The sequence below is a fragment of the Choloepus didactylus genome, chromosome 5 (genome assembly GCF_015220235.1).
Source record: "Choloepus didactylus isolate mChoDid1 chromosome 5, mChoDid1.pri, whole genome shotgun sequence".
Classification (NCBI taxonomy): domain Eukaryota; kingdom Metazoa; phylum Chordata; class Mammalia; order Pilosa; family Megalonychidae; genus Choloepus; species Choloepus didactylus.
In genome coordinates, this window is record NC_051311.1 from 72,482,832 (window position 1) to 72,501,641 (window position 18,810).

The window sequence follows — 18,810 nt, forward strand, 5'->3', positions numbered from 1 at the left end:
ATAATATATATAAATATGTGTATATATAATATATAAATATGTATATATATATAAATAAATATACACACAAACATAGCTAGAAAAATAAATCACCCTATTTTCCTAGACAGAAAAGAGCATTTGTTTAAGAATTTAATTGAAATCTATGAAAGCTTTTACTTCAGAGATTCTCTTTGTTTAAGGCAGAGTGACCATTAAGAAGTACAGGGCTCAGGGATGGACCCTTACTTCTCCCTGTACCACACTGTGCATGAGACAAGCTGCATGTAGACTAATAAATTGTGAGCCACACAACACAAAGAGCACTCTATTTGAAAGTAGCACTTACTAAAAACAACTGATTTCAGTAATGCTACTTCAAAAAAAAAGACCAATGAAACCTCGCAGTGCATTTACATTAAATTAAATTTAGTTAGTATCTAAAGAGTTTTAGTTGCCAAGATAGTTCCAAAAAATGACCATTTAAAGAGGTAGCCTCTTTTGTCTTTAAATACTACTAATTGTTAAAGCCTTGACCTAAATTCATATTTTCAGAAGGAAGCTACTGTCTCCACCAGTTTAAACTAGTTTTAAGTGTTACTCATGTTCTCTGAGTTTGTATGTTACAGGTGCTCTGAAATATCTATTATGATTGTGGCACTTTCTTGATGCTAAAGTTCTTGCTCTTGTATTTTGGAAAGGAAGGAAGTCTAAGAAAAAAGGACAGCATACAGCCAATCATTTTGTCCTGTTCAAGCATGCACATGTTTTATTTAATTATTCTCCAAAGGTCTATTTTTTCCCAGCATAATGCTATCCTTTGAAATAAGATATATGAATTTCAAACAAAATTGTCAGAAACAATGACCTTGGTTACTCCATATGGTACACAGAAATAATTACATTTCACTTACAATACATATGCACTTAACAGAGTCATCAATAGTCATTCACCACCAACACAGTATATTTTTAAATCACCTAAAACACCAAAAAGATTTTTTTTTCAAAATTCTAAAGAAATTAATAGTTTTGGATAAATGATAAGCTGAAAGAGGAGGCAGAATTGTCAATTCAAAATCTAACTGCATTTTCTTTTATGTAATATTAAGAACATGAAAATAAAACTTCTCATTGGAAATCAAAATACCTAAGTATTCCTGCATTGTGGTTTCCTTAGCCTACTTTTTAAAAAACTTTTTGATAAATGCCGTCAAAGAAGTTTCACTATGCATTTGCTCTAGAAGCATAAAGTGACATGAGGCAGGTGTTAATAATTGTTAATATTCACACTGCTGGAAGATTAGTAACTTTTAAAAAGACATACTAGGAATAAAGCCAGTTCTTCCCAAGGGATAGATGAGTTTATCTTGCTTTCGCTCAGCAGATGTTTATCGAGCATCTACTGTGTGCACAGCACTGTTCTAGAAGCTATTCTAGAAGTGGGAAGCAAGGAGAAATCTGGCTTTGTTTCAAAATGGTTTGATTAATTCTTTTTTCATGATAAGCATTTTAAAATCTCTATAATAGAGGGGTAATTATTAACTTTTCGTGTACAGAAGCTAAACTTTATTATTTCTTATAGAGGTGGCTTGGAATGAACAAGACTTTTCATTTGACATTAAACTTTTTACACTGTCACGTGCAGACATGTCTGCTGATGTATTTTTAAAGGTGAAAAGGTATACAGACTTTTCACTCAAATGCACATAGAGATCCACTTTGCATCATCAAAATCCTGACTTCCTGATTCAGTAGAGAAATTGCTCCTTGCAACATATAGGAACCTTTCTGAGATAAATTTGTTCTGCCTTCTGAATGGTGTAGAAAGCATGCTTTCATCAAGTATTGCTACATAAAGCACTCCAGTTTATTTCTGCATTTCAATTCACATTAGTTATTCTCAAAATGTATTCAAGATCTAAAGCAAAATAAATAATACATCAAGTAAATTCTGGGATCATTGATCCTGTGATATTAGTCCCAGCCAACTCTTTTCATGAAACATCTAGTGATATGTCCACTGGGCTTTTCCATATCAGCAAAGAGGTTAGAGATAATTCATAGATGTCAACTCCTTTTTTTTTTTCTTAATTTTTGACAAGGAGATTGATGACAATAGTCTACTTACAGGATTATTTGTTCTGAAATACAAAAGTAGGAAAGTCATTTGAACTACAAAAGGTTTATCCAGATGATGAGGATAAACCCAATAGAAAGGTGTTATAGAAATACAGGAACAGATGATGCACTGTGTCATGGGAATACAGTGGACCAAAGGATATTACTGAAAAACATTTATGGCACAATAGATTTTGTTTAAAAAGTTACCTAAAATCTGGCCACACCAGAAGTTTTTCTATGAATGTGGCTCTTATTGTATCTATGAAGATCTGGAAAGAACAACAACAAAAAAATCCTGATTCCTGATACAACAGGTATACAATGAATTATTGCAGTTGTAACAGTATCTAGGTACAAGGTGAAACAATAATTAATACTGAACTATCTGAACACTCTAGCTTTACTAATGAGCATCCCCGTGAGAAATACTGCAGTTCTAAAAGGAGTTTATTTGCACAGCCCACCATGGAACATGAACAGTCAGCTTGTTGTAAGTGCACAGAAATCCCTTCTTTCTACAGTTATAGTTTATCATGCCTATTCTGAAGACAACATAAGGAAACTGAGATCACTGCTCCAAAGAATTCTAGCATGCATTATGATGGTATTTCCTTCAGTCAATACAAATGTGTTGTATGAGTTACTTTTTTTTAATACATGTAATAATCTTCATCATGGCCATTGTTCATGGTTTTAACAGGAAAAATTTATCAAAATGTTTTCCATATTTTTCTCTTTTGCATTCAACTGGAACATTATGTTCAAAGATTTATTTTATTAAAAAAGAGTTCTGATCATAAGAAGCATCAATAGGTGGCATTTCATTGTGCTCATTCACAAAGTCAAAGGGCCACAGAATATTCCACTGTATAACAGGTCAAACCCTGTCTAGAAATGCCATTCGGTGGTCTTATTGACATCCTCAAGTTGGGAGCTATGTTTTTGTTTCACTACCAACCTTCTTGCATTGCCAATTTAATCTGCAAAAGTCTTTATTGTTTCTTCTTTCTTCCTTATTAGGATTCTTTTCACAGCCAGGGCTCAAATTCTCTTAGACTTTGTTCCAATTGTCTTACAAAGCAGACACTCGGACGATATTTCCTCCTGAGTACTCAGGAGATTCCGGCCTATCATCTCCTTCTGGTGTGGTTACTGGAGGTGTTGGGATGCTTATTATTGCTGTAGTCACATAAGGTTGTTCACAGTTTAGTTTAACACACTCTTCCATTTTGGCATTTAAGCTGGATCGGCTGATGAGAAAAAAAAACAGATTTAAGAAAGTAAGTGGTTTATTAAAAAATTTTGTTTCGTACAACTCACTCAATTATACATGTCTTCATGTTTATAAGTAATATTTTAAAAGTCTACTATTTTAAAAAATATAAGAACAATGGCCATGAATTTAAAAAAAATCAAAAAAAAAGAAACAAAAAACACTCCAAACAGTATACATTAAGGTAAACATCAGTTAGGTCATTAACATCGAATAGATGTCTAAAAGACAATTGATTTGTTCAATCAGTGTTCTTCAAACAAAGTGTATTTTATGCAAATGCAAGAAAAGGGATCATGTAAGTGTTGTAAACCGGGATTGAATCAAGTAGAGTTTTCTTTAAGACAGAACCTCTGAGAGGTTTGAGAAAACATTATGAAATGGACACAATATGGAGATTGCTCAATTCCTTTGACCACATAATCTTTTTATTATCTTGTCTTTTCAGTGACTCCTGCTCTACAGGATATCTGTAAAACTCTCAGATGAATGATAGCCACATATTAAGAACTTAAAACAGTTAGCTATTACTATCTTTTTTTTTTAAAGCTTTATTAATCAAAAAATTAAAAAACAAAGAAAAAAAATTTCAAACAAAACAAAACAAAGGAATATGAAAAACAAATAACCTAAAATAGCTATATTGCTTCCAACATGTTCCTACCATACTGCAAGAAAATTAAAAAACCATAGTCATTCCTGAGAATTCCCATAACATTAAGATTGCCCTCCATAACTTATCTGTTCTTACTAGATTAGCTGTTACTATCTAATACTTCAAGGTTTTCCCAACTGGTATTCTTGAACAAGTTTTATACTCCATGTGGGAAGATGGGGAAAAAAGGGAAAGGGCAAAGAGGGTATAAACAGGATGATTTAAATTTAAATTAACCCACTTTGATTTTCATAGAAAAGTTAATTCAAATGTTTGTGTCCTAAGATTGCCTTTCTAAACAGTTCTCCATTTTCTCCTGTTTTTTGCAACAGATGTAAACAACTCAGAGACAGCATATCTTAGAGACAGACATCTTCCATGGCTCCAAATTTTAATATTCTGGTCCCAGAGACATCTTCTCTATGTAAATCAGTGGAGCCTGAATTCTGAATCTCATCCAGGTTTCCATCAAAGATTGTTGAATGTCAACAAAAAATTAGGACTGTATTAATGTGTTGTTAATCTAAAAATATAAGCTATTTCATTTGAAGAAAAAGATAAAATTATTTGGCAGAGATTGATCTTTTTAATGACTTGCATATGTTTGTGATAATAAAACAAATAGTAAATAAAGAAAGTGAAAAAATAAATATAACATATTCATTTATGTTGTCCATTAACTTCCCAGAGATGAATAGTTTTAGCATTTCACTCACGTTTTTTTTTTTTTTTTTTTTTTTTTTATTAGATTGATTTTGTGTTTGATGTGACCAAAAAATCCTTTACGGACAAAATTGAATATTGATTCAAGAGATTTGTGAAGGCATAGTTTTAATTTTCAGTGTTACAATGAATGCGCTGATATATTTTAAGTGCTGTTGAATCATTTTCAATCATATCAACACCCACTTTATCTTTTACTGGTGTTGATTATGATTTCAAGCTGGCTGAGTTTAAATAAGGGACTCTTGAGTATATAGGTCCTTGGTCAAATAAGCAAATGATGTGTAGTAGAAAAGATAGAAACACGTTAGTGTGTGCCTGACCATTTTGTTTCCTTTCTAGTCTTTTAATATTGAGACAACTGCTTCTTTTTACCCTTAATAAATGAATCAGTAGATTTGTTTTCCTACTTGTTACAGTTTCAGTTTTGTCTCATTCTAAACTCTAGGAGCTACAATTTAGATGGCACAGAGATAGCAGAAGGAAGGATGCAGGAGCCAGTATGGGTGTGTGTGTACACAACACAGATTAATTTCAAACAGGTACCTGTTAGACAGTGGTGTTCTCTCCACACACCTGATCTGAATTGTACTGAGTTCTTGCACACTGCCTCGGTGGCTCCCTGATACGTTAGCATTTGGGATGCGGAAAGTTTCTTTGTGTCGTCGTGAACAGCAAGTGCTGGTGATTCCTTGTTGTGAGGAGAGCGAGGGACTGTGACTTGAAGGACGATTGACAGTTGCAACTTCCATGCAGCTTTCTTCAAAGACTTGCTCATCCACAAACTCATGATTCTGTTCCATATTTGTAAGAATATGTGAGGAAAGCACAGAAACAGGTTTTGTTTTTTTTTTTTTTGCAATAAAAAAGGAAATGCATACTTTCATTTTTAAAACTTAATTCTGCCACATGCAGTTAGATTCTATCCAGTGGGTAACTAATACCATTTTCATAAAGATCAGAAGATCAAAGCTGTTTCTTTTTGGCATTTGTGTGAATGTAAAATCTCTCCAGTTAGATCTCAAGACAGATACACTCAGGCTGATTTAGTACCCATTTATAGATGAACTTTTTCTTGAAATATCATTTTTTTAATTTAAAAATAAAATCTAGACAGTAAAAATTAAAACAAATGTCCTTAGTTGGATTGTCTGTTACATATTAGCCCATATCTTCAAGTGGAATTGAAAACATTATTTACTAGAAAATGAGATATCTAAGACACTTCCCATTTCTTTAGTTCTCCTCTTAAATCCCCAGCATATAGAAAAATATGATTTATCACTAAGTAAGTAAAATATATTTATCTGCAAAATGTGGTACTTTATCTTTGACCTGGAAGGAGTTAGCACTGAACTTTTGTGGCCTTATTTCTTATCTCTGTGATACATCCATGGCTGTAAGCATAATCTCTGCCGGCATTCAGAGTTTTTTCACTCAACATCCCTGAATTCCAAGCCAGAAACAAACAGTGATCATCATTTCATAGGCCATGTTTTATTATATATAGCAGTCTAAATATGCTTTCAGCATATTTATAAAGAAATATCTCTTAAAATGCCTATGCAAGAATTTTAACTAAGAAATATAAAGGAAACATTTTTGGTCTCAACTATTCAAGAATGACTTCCATCTACTACTTTTTCTTTGTGTTGGAGGGTATCATCCAATAATAGAGGGCTCTATACACACTGAATTCCACTTAACCAACTTTCCTAAAATATTAGTAAAATAACTGAAGAAATTCCCTGGCTAATAAGAATCCTTGTTTTAGGTAATCTCTTTGCCATTTACTTGCAGAGAAAAGCATTTTGAAATATATGAAATATCACATTCTACTGTTCAAAGTGAAGAGAATAATATAATCAGATAAGAGAATTTCATGTTGCATATTAAATTTTAGAGAAGGAATATAGAGCACAAAGGATTCACAATCTGTTTTTTTCCTCTTACAATGGACATTCACAATATAATAGGTTATAATATATGAGATTCTAGTATCTCTCATCAGGGATTGGAAGTGAAGAAGTCATTCTGTTACCAGTCACCATAATATTTTTATAGGTAGCTTAATTTAAACTTTATAAATTTGTGTTAAATAAATTTCTAATTAAAAAAAAAAAAAACCCTACATGGTAAAATAGGGGAGAGAAGGCTTGTTTGGAGAAAAAAGCCCTAAATGGTAAAAATAGTGAAAAAAGAAAAATAAAAGGAAAAAAATAGGGATAAAAGCATTCTGTTATTAGATTTAATTTTGAAATACTTTATGTTATAGACACAATAATAAAATAAATATAAAATAATAAATAATAAACATCTTTATTTAAAAACACAAACATAGCATGTAACTACCCTGTTTAAAACCCTTAAATAATTTTCCATTCATCATGAAATAAAGACCAACTTCCTTCACGTGGCCTTTGAGGCCTGGAATTACCTGGCCAATGCCTTTCTCTTGGCCTTCTTTTGCACCATGCTACTTGATACTCTCTCCTTCTGGTCAAATCTTTCACTTCCTTATAGGCCAATTCTTGCTCTCCTCTGGTGCTTCTATCACCCAGGCTTCTCCATTTCTTTGCCTAACAAATTCCTAGTTATCCTTTAGTTCTCAAGTTCCCCAGGAAGCCTTGCTTGATCCTGTATTCTCATGTCTCCACCACCTTTGACCCACCCTACTGTGGACCCATCGCTCCTTCCACTGCTCACTGCCCTTCTCCAGTAACATCAGGGCTTTGTCCCATACTTGGGGGCTTGGTGGGGGAAGAGGATAACCCTGACTTCACAGTGCATCCCAGGTCTAGCTCACTGTCTGGCACATAGTAGGCAAGTAATACATATTTGTCGAATACCTCATTTGTTGAATGACTCTGTAGGTAAATGAATAACTGGATGGACAATAGAGTGGAATTGAGAATGCAAATACGCATCTTTGGTGAGTGAGTGAGCCCACCTGATTCAAATATGCTTAAAGTCTTTGTTCTGCTCTGTAGTCAGAACTGTGACCCCTGTTGAACAACTAGCTGAGAATGGGTGCCTTTGCTGACAAGGAGGTCTGAGAGTTTATAAGTGGAGAAACGCAAACTCAGTCTTCATCCTTGAGGAACATACAAGTTCGTTTTTGATATGAGAACAGATACATTTTTATTATCTATCTCTATTCATCACAGCTGGATAAGAAATGTTTATGTTCAGATGTTCTCTAGCTTTTTGTTAATGCTATTCATAGTCTCTTTATCCAGATGTCAGGAACATTTGAACTACATTATTTTTTTCTGTTTAATCAGAATTTTAAGAATCGGGGAAAATGATATCGTAGAGGACTTGCAGTCAGCTATTGGAAGACAACTTTCCATTGCATTTGACTGATATCTTAGAATAGAGTTTCAAAAACCACTCAGAATAATAACACCCTAAATAAGTATCTAAAATACTTTCCAAGTTGAAATGTCACTGCAGTCTTTCAAAGTAATTTCAAATATTGTTTTTTTTTTTTCCAGTACATTTTTTCCAGTGATGAAAGTGAAATCACACTTGGAAGCATTAAGTATTCATAAAAGCAAATGGGATCACTGTCATACTACGGGGTAGGCAGTCATGCAGTTTCCTTACCGTGGTTTTTTCCAGGCAGTGAAGCAGGTGGTGGTGCTGAGTTTCAAAGCTGGAGCCAGATTTGCTAACAAAGGCCTGCTCGTCCTCCGAGGACTGTCAATACAAAGACAGAGGTGCTTTCTATTTCATTGGCAAACAATGGGAACTTCAGCTATACATTGTCATAGAGAGATCTGGCCTATTTTCTGAGATTACATGGCAGCATCTTATTTTAACCAAAAAGAGACAAATGTGCAGTTGTTTTTAAGTTTGATGATTAGCCTCTAAAATTTGGCCACATTAGTGGCCTGGTCTTTCAGACATGCCTCCCTGAATTGAACATTTAAATCTTTTATTATCTTTTATTCATTCAACTACCTTTGTAAACCTCAGAGCGTTATCATTGGATAATGAAATTTATTTATTTATTTAATAATGAAATTTATTCCTAAATTTATTTAGGAATCCTAAATACTAAAAGAAAGTTTTGAGGTAGAAGTAAAGTTTCTCAAATTGTGTTTCATCCAGTGAACCTTTTAATTCTGAGAGGTATTCCCTCTCCATTAAGCAGTAAAACAAAGCATCATGTTTCCACTCCTGCCTTCCACCCCCACCCCAACCCCATCCTGCCTCCCCGCAAAAGAACTTTAAGGAACGGAAGTACTTTTGAAATAAAAAAGAAATAAGTATTTGTGTTCCTGGAAATGTGTTAACCTTTTCCATGTTAACATGAGGCAATGCAGAAATATGGCCTGATAATGAATGAGAATCATGACTTTACTGTCAATACATCATTGCCCAGTTTCTAACCTGCTAGAGCCAATTGGAATATACACGATGAAATTATTTAAAAATGACACTTTTGTTGTTCCAGTAGCTATTTTCACAATTACTCACAATGAAATTAAATAGCTAAGTAGAACTAAATCAGTATTCCATCAAGAAATTGAACATTTACAAAACTGAAGTGCTTGACGGTACCTGTAGCTGATTGCTGAGTAAACCATTCCGTTTGCTTTGCATGTAAGCATTTGCACTTCCACTTTTGGCTGCCCGGATCCTAGCAAGTCTAGCTTTCTATAGGAGAAGAAAAAGCATTGTCTCATTAATATTTACATATTGCTTTTTTAAAACAGCTAACACAATCTTGTGTAAATCTTAAAGTTAGTGTACACATTTTAAAAAGTACGTTAGCGTCTCACATGTAACTACTGAAAATTAACTTTTCCGTACTTTGAGTAACTTATTTTCATTAGCATTTGTCAGTAAAATCACCTAACTACCTTAGAGTTAGTTGAATTATGCATTTAAGAATTTTAATTAAATCTTTACAGTAAGATCAAGTTATTTCCTTATTGCTTCTGTCAATTGTGTTAAGAGAAATTGATTGGTATTTTTGTACATATTCACTTACTCCCATCTGAGTAACCTAATGAAATGAAGATCAGTAGCCTAGCAAGCCGGCTGCTAATTACTCCCTTTCATTTAAATTAATGTTCTTTTTAAAAAATAGTAACAAAGTTCTCAGAACCAATTTTTTTTTTAAATAACTTATCATTTAGCTATACCTGCACCTTCTAATGTAAAATTTTATTTTTGCAATTATCCTGCTAGATTGGCCAAGGTAGACTTCACACTGAGCAATATGGGCTCACTACAAAAATCCCTAAATTTATCCACTTTGACTATATATATATAGGTTCACACAATAGCATGTTCATCTGATCTCTCCTTCTCTCTGGAATTTGCTGAAATGAAGAACATAGTTTTAGCCTATCCAAAGAGATTTAAAGCATTATTATTATCATTTAAAGCATTTTTACATATAGAGAATGCCCTTCAATTTAGAGTTTAGGGTGATAGCTTTAACTGGTCAGTTACAGTGAAATTGCCAAAGTGATATTACTGAGTAAACTGAGTCTTTAGCCAGACTTTTGCTATTCCATTCCACTTTATAACTGCTGTTGTATATTGGCCTTCGCCTGTTATGGAAGGAGTTTGGTCTTCACTTTCCTGGAAAGGATTTTTTTGGCAACCATCTTGTTTGTATGATATATCTCTAGTGAGTGTGTATATACAAATAACCGGATGGCTTAGATAAGAGCTTTCTTGTAAACTTACCCTACAAATCCTCCTTCTCTTTTCCTTTCTAAAGAACTCAGATAAATACCAATTTCAGTCTCTAGCCCTGGAATGTTCTTCTCAAATAATATTTTAAAAAAATTATCAACATGTTAAAACTGGAAAATGAATACAAGCTGTGCCAGTTTGAAGCTGTTACAGACTCCAGAAGAGCCATGATTTTTTAATCCAATTTCATTGGGTGGAAACTTTTGATTGAATGTTTCCATGGAGATGGAACCCCACCCAATCAGGGTGGGTCTTAATTAGATCACTGAAGTCCTTTAAGAGAGCTCACAGAGAGAAGGAGCTCAGAAAAGCTGAGAGAGACATTTTGGAGAGAAGCTAAGAGCCAACACAGACCCAGACGCTTGCAGATGCAGACAGAAGGATGTTTGGAAATGCTAAGCTAAGATTCTGCCTTGGAGAAGCTAAGAGAGGACTCCCAGACTCTTAGAGAGAAATGCCCCAGGAGAACCAAGCAGAGAGCTGAGAGAAGCTAAGAGAGACAGAAGCCCAGAGACATTTTGGAGAAAGCCATTTTGAAATGCAGCCAGGGAGCAAACAAGCAGATACCAGCCACATGGCTTCCCAGCAGACAGAGGTGTTCCGGATGCCAATGGCCTTCCTTGTTGATGCCTTAATTTGGATACTTTTATGGCCTTAAAACTGTAAATTTTTAACCTAAGAAATCCCCTTTATAAAAGCCAATCCATTTCTGGTATTTTGCATAACAGCAGCATTAGCAAACCAGAATGCATGCATGTGACAAACATTTAATAGTAGAAAAGTACATGCAACATACGTATAATCTTTCTAGACCTGGAGCTCCCCTACTCCTATGCCTTAGGACCAACCACTGGTAAGATTTCTAGGGAATCCTGCCAGAAATCATCTAGGTATACATAAGCAAATATAAATATATATTCATGTGTATATACATGCCTATTTTTAACCCAGCTGGGAGAATACTCTTCACACTCTTCTGCAATTAGCTCTTTTCATTTGATAAATATCATATCTTCCATATCCTACAAGTATGGATCCACCTCAGTTGCTTACAGATGCATTTATACCAGTATATGGATGAAGCATCATTTGTTTAGCCAGCCAACTACCAATTAAAATGTATTTTGTTTTAGCGTCTTTGCTACTACAAGCAATGCTGCCTGCTTGGAACATCATGGCTAACTCACCTGCAAGATAAATTTTTGGAAGCAGAATTATTCAAGGACCAAAGTATATGTGTGTTTTGCTTTGTTTTGTTTTGTTTTTTCATTTTGACACATTTTTACCAAATTTCCTTCCAAAGTTATCATAACAAGATGCCCTTCCACCCATGGCATTTAAGATGGCAGGGAGATGTTCAAAGCTCTCAAAATAGCATCAAGGTACCATCTGGCTTCAACTCAGCTCTTCACCCTTCCTCCCTAAGTTTATTCTTCTGCTTGCTATTTCTAAGTTAAAAGGAATCTTTGCCCAAGGGTTATATTTGTAAATGATGGGAAAGATAGACAACATTCACTTGAGAATACTACAGAATGAAGTTGGAGGTAAAATATTTTTAGTTTCAAAGGCTATGTTGCAGAGCTTGGATTTCAGGCCAGACTCAATAAAACAATGATAAGTGACTATAACACTTGGAAATGACATTGCATTGACCTAATAATTCTAACTTACATATACATGTATTTCCAGAAAGGGGTTTTTGTTGAAATTACAGTCCTAAAGTCTCTTTGGTCTCCTGGAACATTCATTGCTCTTTCTTTTCTTTTCATTTTTTTTTCAATGACTGCACATAATTATATTACCTATATCATAGTTCTTAGTCTCAACTATGTCATTCTCCAAGCATTTAGCAGCAGTAGCACTGGGAAACATTACTTTCTTTAATTAAAAAGGTATATCTATTAACCAAAAATATGGTCCAGTAAAGGAAAATGATATATATTTCTCATAATTAAAAGCCTACAGATTGTGGTAGTCACTGCTATAGAAATAGTTCTAAGCTTAGGAAAAGAGAAGCAGTTATTTTAGAGTCAGAAGAATAGCCATTTTTGCTCAGTCATGTACTATATTAGCAAAAGAACCTTCCATCTCAATTTCAATCATGACTTTTCTTTCCATTTATTATAATAGTATGTGAGTTAATTGGTTTAATTGGACCTGTGGGGCACCACACAAAATATCTGTGGAATGCTTTCAAGATCTGTGATTACAAGTTTGGTTCCAGCAGGTAATCGAGGAAAATTATTTTACAAAGATATTTTAGAAAATTACTGTACTCCTGAACCACTCAGTGTGACAAGCTTGGCAATTCTGGCTGTGCAATTGGAAGGTGAAAAGAAAACCATCTACTGGTAAAAGGAAATGTACTCCTTTCCATGGGCCCCTACCCACCGGAAAATATAACTTCTTAGTATGGCAAAGAATCTGCAAATATTATGGAAATTAGAATTAGGTTTTAGTAAATACTTTACCAATGCAGGGAGGCTTCCAAAGATTTAACTGATTAAAAGGTCTATATTGTCAGGATAAAAACAAAACATAGCATTGAAATTATGGTTGATTCTCTTTATTTGCAGTAGTTATGTTCTCTAAAGTTGTAAACTCTGCATTAGTGAATACTGAACCATTGCCCCTGGGGGAAATATAGGATGAGTTTCCTTCAAGCCTTGGGTCACAGCCTTTCCTCAATGATCAATATATAACCTTGTTTTATGTATGTTTCTATTTAAAGACACCTTATATTTTTCCATACAGTAATTCTCCAGGAAGTTCTTTGTTTTACCAGCCTTTTAAAGACTGTCCGTATTTAATCCCATCTGCAAACGCACCATTGCCTTCAAAACATTTTAGAGCCATATTTAAGCAAAGCCTCTGAACTTAAATTTAGTCAATTTTAATCATAAATTGCAGTGGGGGGGCAGGAAATTGGAACTCATTAAATAACATGTTGATTCATTAACACTGACCTCACAACCAGCATTACTTATCAAAGTTGAGCCAATGTGTATTTTCTCCATAAGGCACATCAAAATCTTCTTGCACCAAGAAACACTAGACAACACTTTAGCAATACTCTTGGGGGTCATTTTGAATAGCAAAATCACCAACAAAAAGCACAAAAATAAGAAAAACATGGCATTAACTACCCTTGTTTATAGGATGGTAGCTAAAACAAGGCAGAGCACCACCTTATTCAACTTTGGCGGGGAATGTATGCAACTGGTGATTCAAATTTTGGAGTGACTCAATTTTTTTTGTGGTTTGTGCATGTCCATGTGTGACTGCAAAAGCATCACAAGTATTGGTTTTGGGATTACAAATTAATTTTAGGTAGTAAGAGAATTTACATATATAGAATCCATAAATATTGAATATCAACTGTATCTTCAGATTATTTCTCTGTCTTGAGAAATACTGATGGTGTTTGGGGAAGTCTGTTATCTTCTAAGCACATTCTTCCTTTGCATCCCAACTTCATAAATTCATATTTCCTAATCTTCTGAACTTAGCATTGTTTTTCAAAGTTGGTTCTACGAGGCTAGTGTTATGGGTAAAACCCAAACTAACCAATTCAAATTAATAGTAACTAATTCTATGGTCAAGATAAGTTTGAGAAATGTTGAGAGGTTAAACAGGTTTCTTTGCTGCTGGATTCCTCACAGCATTTCATATGCAGATGTTCACTGTGAAGATAAAAAGGGTATAGAGCATGTAATTTTTCTCAAATGAATTTGCCATTTTTATTTTGAAGCATTCAGAGGCTAGTATGCAATGGAACACAAAAGGTTTTAGCAAGGTAGGTTTTTTTTTTTTTTTTTTTTTTTTTAGCAACACAAAACTGCATTATATAAACTTTACAATATATTCTCTAGACTTGAGAACAGAAGCTGGGGGGGCCAATCAAAGAATGATCTTTAACCAAATACTATTGAGATAGTGATTTCCTTCAATGTGTGTCCATCTTCTAAATGAAGTATGGAGTAGATTGAGGGGCTGTTTTGTTACCATATCCCAAAATATTTTCAACACTTTTGAAAATTAAAGATTCTTGGGCAGTCTTAAAAGTGAGATAGAGAAGACCCCATTTCTTTATAAATATCAGCCCCCCATATTCCCTGTGGCATTTTTTCTGGAAATTTTTATCAGCTTTTACAAATTTAAGTTTATGGAGTTCTTCCATTTGCTAAGGAAAATAGCTTCTTGAGAAATGAGACAAGTTAGTTCCAAACATTATACTAAACAGAAAAATCGTGTCAGTGGGAGATGGTACAAAGATTCTCAGCTACAGAGTTTGGTTGATTCTGGAGATGGCAGGGCTGGGCAGAAACAGTGCTGGAAACTGAGGCAGTAGAAGGCAGTATGCAACGAGAGGGCAAGAGGAGTCTAAGTGGAGAGGAGGTGAGAACTGAAAGAGGATGTAGGAGGGTACCAGAGACAAATCCATGCTTCCCAATATTGATTTCTCCTGGTCCTAGAAATGTCCACCATATTCTATAGTGGAGGACACTGCCAACATCAACAAGACTTTGCCATTTGTGCTCTTCTTTCACTCATTATACAAATATTAAGTACCTATTTTATGCCAGGCACTGAGCTTAGTACAGTGGAGGAGAGAGATAATATAGTATAATATATGCTAATAGATTCTGCATAATGTGGGAGAAGAGAATAAGGAAGTACTAATATTGCCTGTACTAATCAGAAAAATTGTCACAGAAGGGGTAATATTTAAGCTTATTCTCAAACACTGAGTAGGAGTTTGCCAGTTGGTTACACTGGGTAGTTTGGGGATGGAGTGGAGACTTAAGAGCAGAGGTAAGTAATTCAAAAAGGTTGAAACAAAGCATAGATTTCAAGAAGCACGTAATCACCCCATTCCTATATATGTTGATAATATGGGTTTATTAAAACATAAATAAATGAAAAACTAGGTTGTCCACAGTGGTTTGGGGTAGGGACTGGTAATTTTCTTTTAAAATAGCAAATAATCTAACAGACATCATGTTCAAGCTCTAGTAAAGACTTACTTTTTGCCTTTTTATTGTTCTATAATGCTATAAAAAGAACCTTTTTTGAACATTGCTGAATGTACTAGGCAATGGTTCTCACAGTGTAGTTCCCAAACCAGTAGTATTTGCATCACTCGGGAACTTGCTAGAAATGCACATTCTTAGGCTTTAATACAAACCTACTGAATCAGAATCTCTGGGGTAGAGAGCAGCAATATGTGTTTTAATAAGTTCTCTAGATGATTCAGTTGAATCAAGTTAGGGAACCACCATAAGAGGATGTGAAAAGACAGACTGAATATTAGTAACATCTTTCTGGGTCAATGAAAAAAATCTTTATGTAAAAAGTAAAAAAATTTACTCACACTCTATATTGGCTTATTGATTCTAAACTTCTCACTGCATTTAGAATTATATTCAGGAAAATTCTTATGGAATCTAGTAATGCCAAGGTTTTCCTGACTTGCAAGTTGATTGTGAAGATAGAATGGGTGGTTGTTGTTGCTATTTGTCTTATTAAATTACTATTACTATCTATCAAGCTAATTACTTACAGAGTAGCCTTGTGAGTATACAGATGATTACATGGTGTGACTTGTATTTTGCAGCAGGCTCCCCACTTCAAAACATCACTCCTACCACCTTTCATTGTACTACTTGAAATTTGTTTTGGTAAATGCATTCTACTCAGTAAAGCATCATTAAATGAGTGAATAAAAAATCTATTAAAATGCAATTAACAATGTGGAGTGGGGGAGAGGTATCAGTTTAACCCTATATTCACCCACATCCCAGTGTTTAAGATTTTGTCAAATATTGATAGGAATGTGTTGGGTTAGAGAAGGAAAGCAGGATGAGCACCTGCTATGGGGAAGAGCCTAGAAGAAGGAAAGTATCCCTGAGAGTAATAATGGGAATGTTATCAAAGGCATATTTTGTATATTGTATATTTCATGTTTTTGCTTGAGCCTGGAGCTGGCAATGGTTTAAAATATCTAGTTTAAAAAGCCATTTTTTAATATGACTGATATTTCTACAGAATGGGCTTGTTAGTGTGACAGAATTAGCTGGTTATTTTTGCACAACTTCGATATGTGTTAAATCTCCCAGTCCCAGATACATCTAAACAATCTTAGACTAACTGATGTTGATTCTGTTTTTTAAAAAATTCCCCTGGGAAGGAAAATAGGAAATATACTTTGGTAACTTATTTAGTTTCATCTTCACTGTTTTTTCTTAGATGCTTATGTTCAACTTTTGATCATAGACTATATTTTACAACAGGTTATTACATTCAGTTTTACTAAGCACACTTTTCAAGTGGTCATGATATGCAAAATATATTACATTATGGCAGAAATTTAGAAAATAACAGATGTTTTAAAGACAACAAAAAGCATTGCAAGATATATTTTGCAATTTAGTGTACTTTTACAACATCTCATTTATTTAGTTTTGCATTCTAAATTTATTTAGGCAAAAAAGCTTCTAAAATATCCTAAGATTGTCTATAATGATTTGTTTGCTATAAATGATAAGAGTTTGAAAAAAATACAGATATTTTTGGGATAAGTTTAGTTAACAATCAGATTTGTACTTATTGTTTTCAAATAGGTAGCTTAGAAATTCTAGAACAGAGATGGATGGGAGGTGGAAACTAAGCATTTTTTGTAGGATTTCTGTTATTTTAAACAATGTAAGTGTGTGTCCAATAGAAGGACTGTAGCTTGTGCACAGTTGTGGTACATGAGTGCCCAGGCTGGGGGGCCAGCCATGGCTGAAATCCTTCCAGCTCTATTTGCTCAGTTGTGTGCCCTGTTTGAGACTGTGACTGCCCAGAGGTGCAGTATTCTAACCCTCCTTGATTGTTGGATTTTCAGTTCTATGTAATCATTTTAACTAGACTATTGTGACTATTCTGTACAATAACTAAAGACTAAGTATTCATCCAAAGGTGGAGGTTCTGTAAAGCAAACAGCTACAAAGCTCTGACAACCAGCGTTCTCTGGACAATACACGGCATTACAATATAATATATGAGCTGTAAAAAAGTCAATGTTCACATATCTGAACAACTGTGCACTTAAAAGAATTACTTTATGAAATGTTATAGTTTACTAAAGAGGCTGCTATAGGTCAAAAAGATATTTAAAATCCTGTACTGGAATTACCTACAAAGCCAGTTATGAACTGCACAAAAATATGACATGATGATAGTGATTTAAAGTGGTGGGTTCTCTGGCTGATGCACTCAAATGACCAGTTCCTGGGACACCAGAGATTCAAAGAGAGTTTATTGAGAATCTGTCTCCCTGAACTGCATGAACTCTGATAGTTTATAGTATCAAAAGATGGGCAGGTTTTAGGCTAATGAGTACAATGGCTCTAGATGACAGAGATGATCTAATTATTGCACATGCACAGATTGATTACATGCTTAGTCACAGAACATATGTAAGAAAATGGTGGCTTTAATAGGATAATAGTCATGATTTTTAGTATTATAATGAGGTATAGGCCACTTACAGTTAACGGTTAAGCTACTGCACATGTCAGGTGGGCCAATTTTGTTTAGATCCAACTATGTCTAGCAAGATAGTTTAGGAATTGGAATGGGTTAGTTCCGGGCTGACTGAACTTCCTTCATTAATAAACATTAGGGGCTGTCTTTTGTGATCATAAGTCTCTAATGATGGAAGACAGGATTGGAGGTACAAATGGGGGCCAGCCACAAAGTTTTTATAGTCACAAGATAAAGGCTATATGGTTATACAATCATTATCAACGATCAAGGCAGCTAGGTTACAGTTCAGTAATTTCATGTATTTCTCTCTGGCTAGTCTACTACACAAGAAAGTAAAAAGAAATATTTATATAATGATTCAGTAATCATGATCATTTATTAAATCCTAACTTCTAGGTTACAGTGATAGTTTATAGTTATACCATATTACCTAGTTGAGTGCCATTTCTAGGAATGGTTTGAGGATTTTTTTTTTTTTTAAAGAATCTAGGCTTCTGATAGCATAAGAAGGTGGTGTAAGATGCTTCAGGGTACCATTCAACCACAAAATTTTTGAACAGCTGGTAAAAACGGGCAGAGCAATCTTCCTCAAAACTTCTGGAAATAGTTCAAGGGTTATAGTAATTGGATGGGAGCTGAATAAAGAAAATGCAGCTTTAAAAATGGTAGGAGAAGCTTGTGGTGCCCTTGTTGGCTCTTCTCCCAATCCCTCTGGACATGGTATGGGACCAGCCTGCACTCCCACTGTGCATTCTCAGCCATGTTCCAGTGGGAGCAGAGTAACCCCTAAGTGGATACTAGGGTG

General features: G+C 34.5%; 1 protein-coding gene across 1 annotated transcript in view; it reads right to left on the bottom strand.

Moving 5' to 3' along the window:
• Positions 1-717: 717 nt before the first annotated feature.
• The window catches only part of KCND2 (potassium voltage-gated channel subfamily D member 2), a 506,439-nt gene continuing 488,346 nt past the window's right edge, over positions 718-18,810 (bottom strand). The window contains exons 3-6 of the mRNA XM_037836295.1: positions 9,324-9,419; positions 8,364-8,456; positions 5,301-5,548; positions 718-3,353 (exon numbers count right to left, since the gene is read on the bottom strand). Of these exons, the coding sequence (XP_037692223.1) occupies positions 3,176-3,353; positions 5,301-5,548; positions 8,364-8,456; positions 9,324-9,419 (615 nt within the window). The 3' untranslated portion in view covers positions 718-3,175. The remainder of the gene's footprint in view (positions 3,354-5,300; positions 5,549-8,363; positions 8,457-9,323; positions 9,420-18,810) is intronic.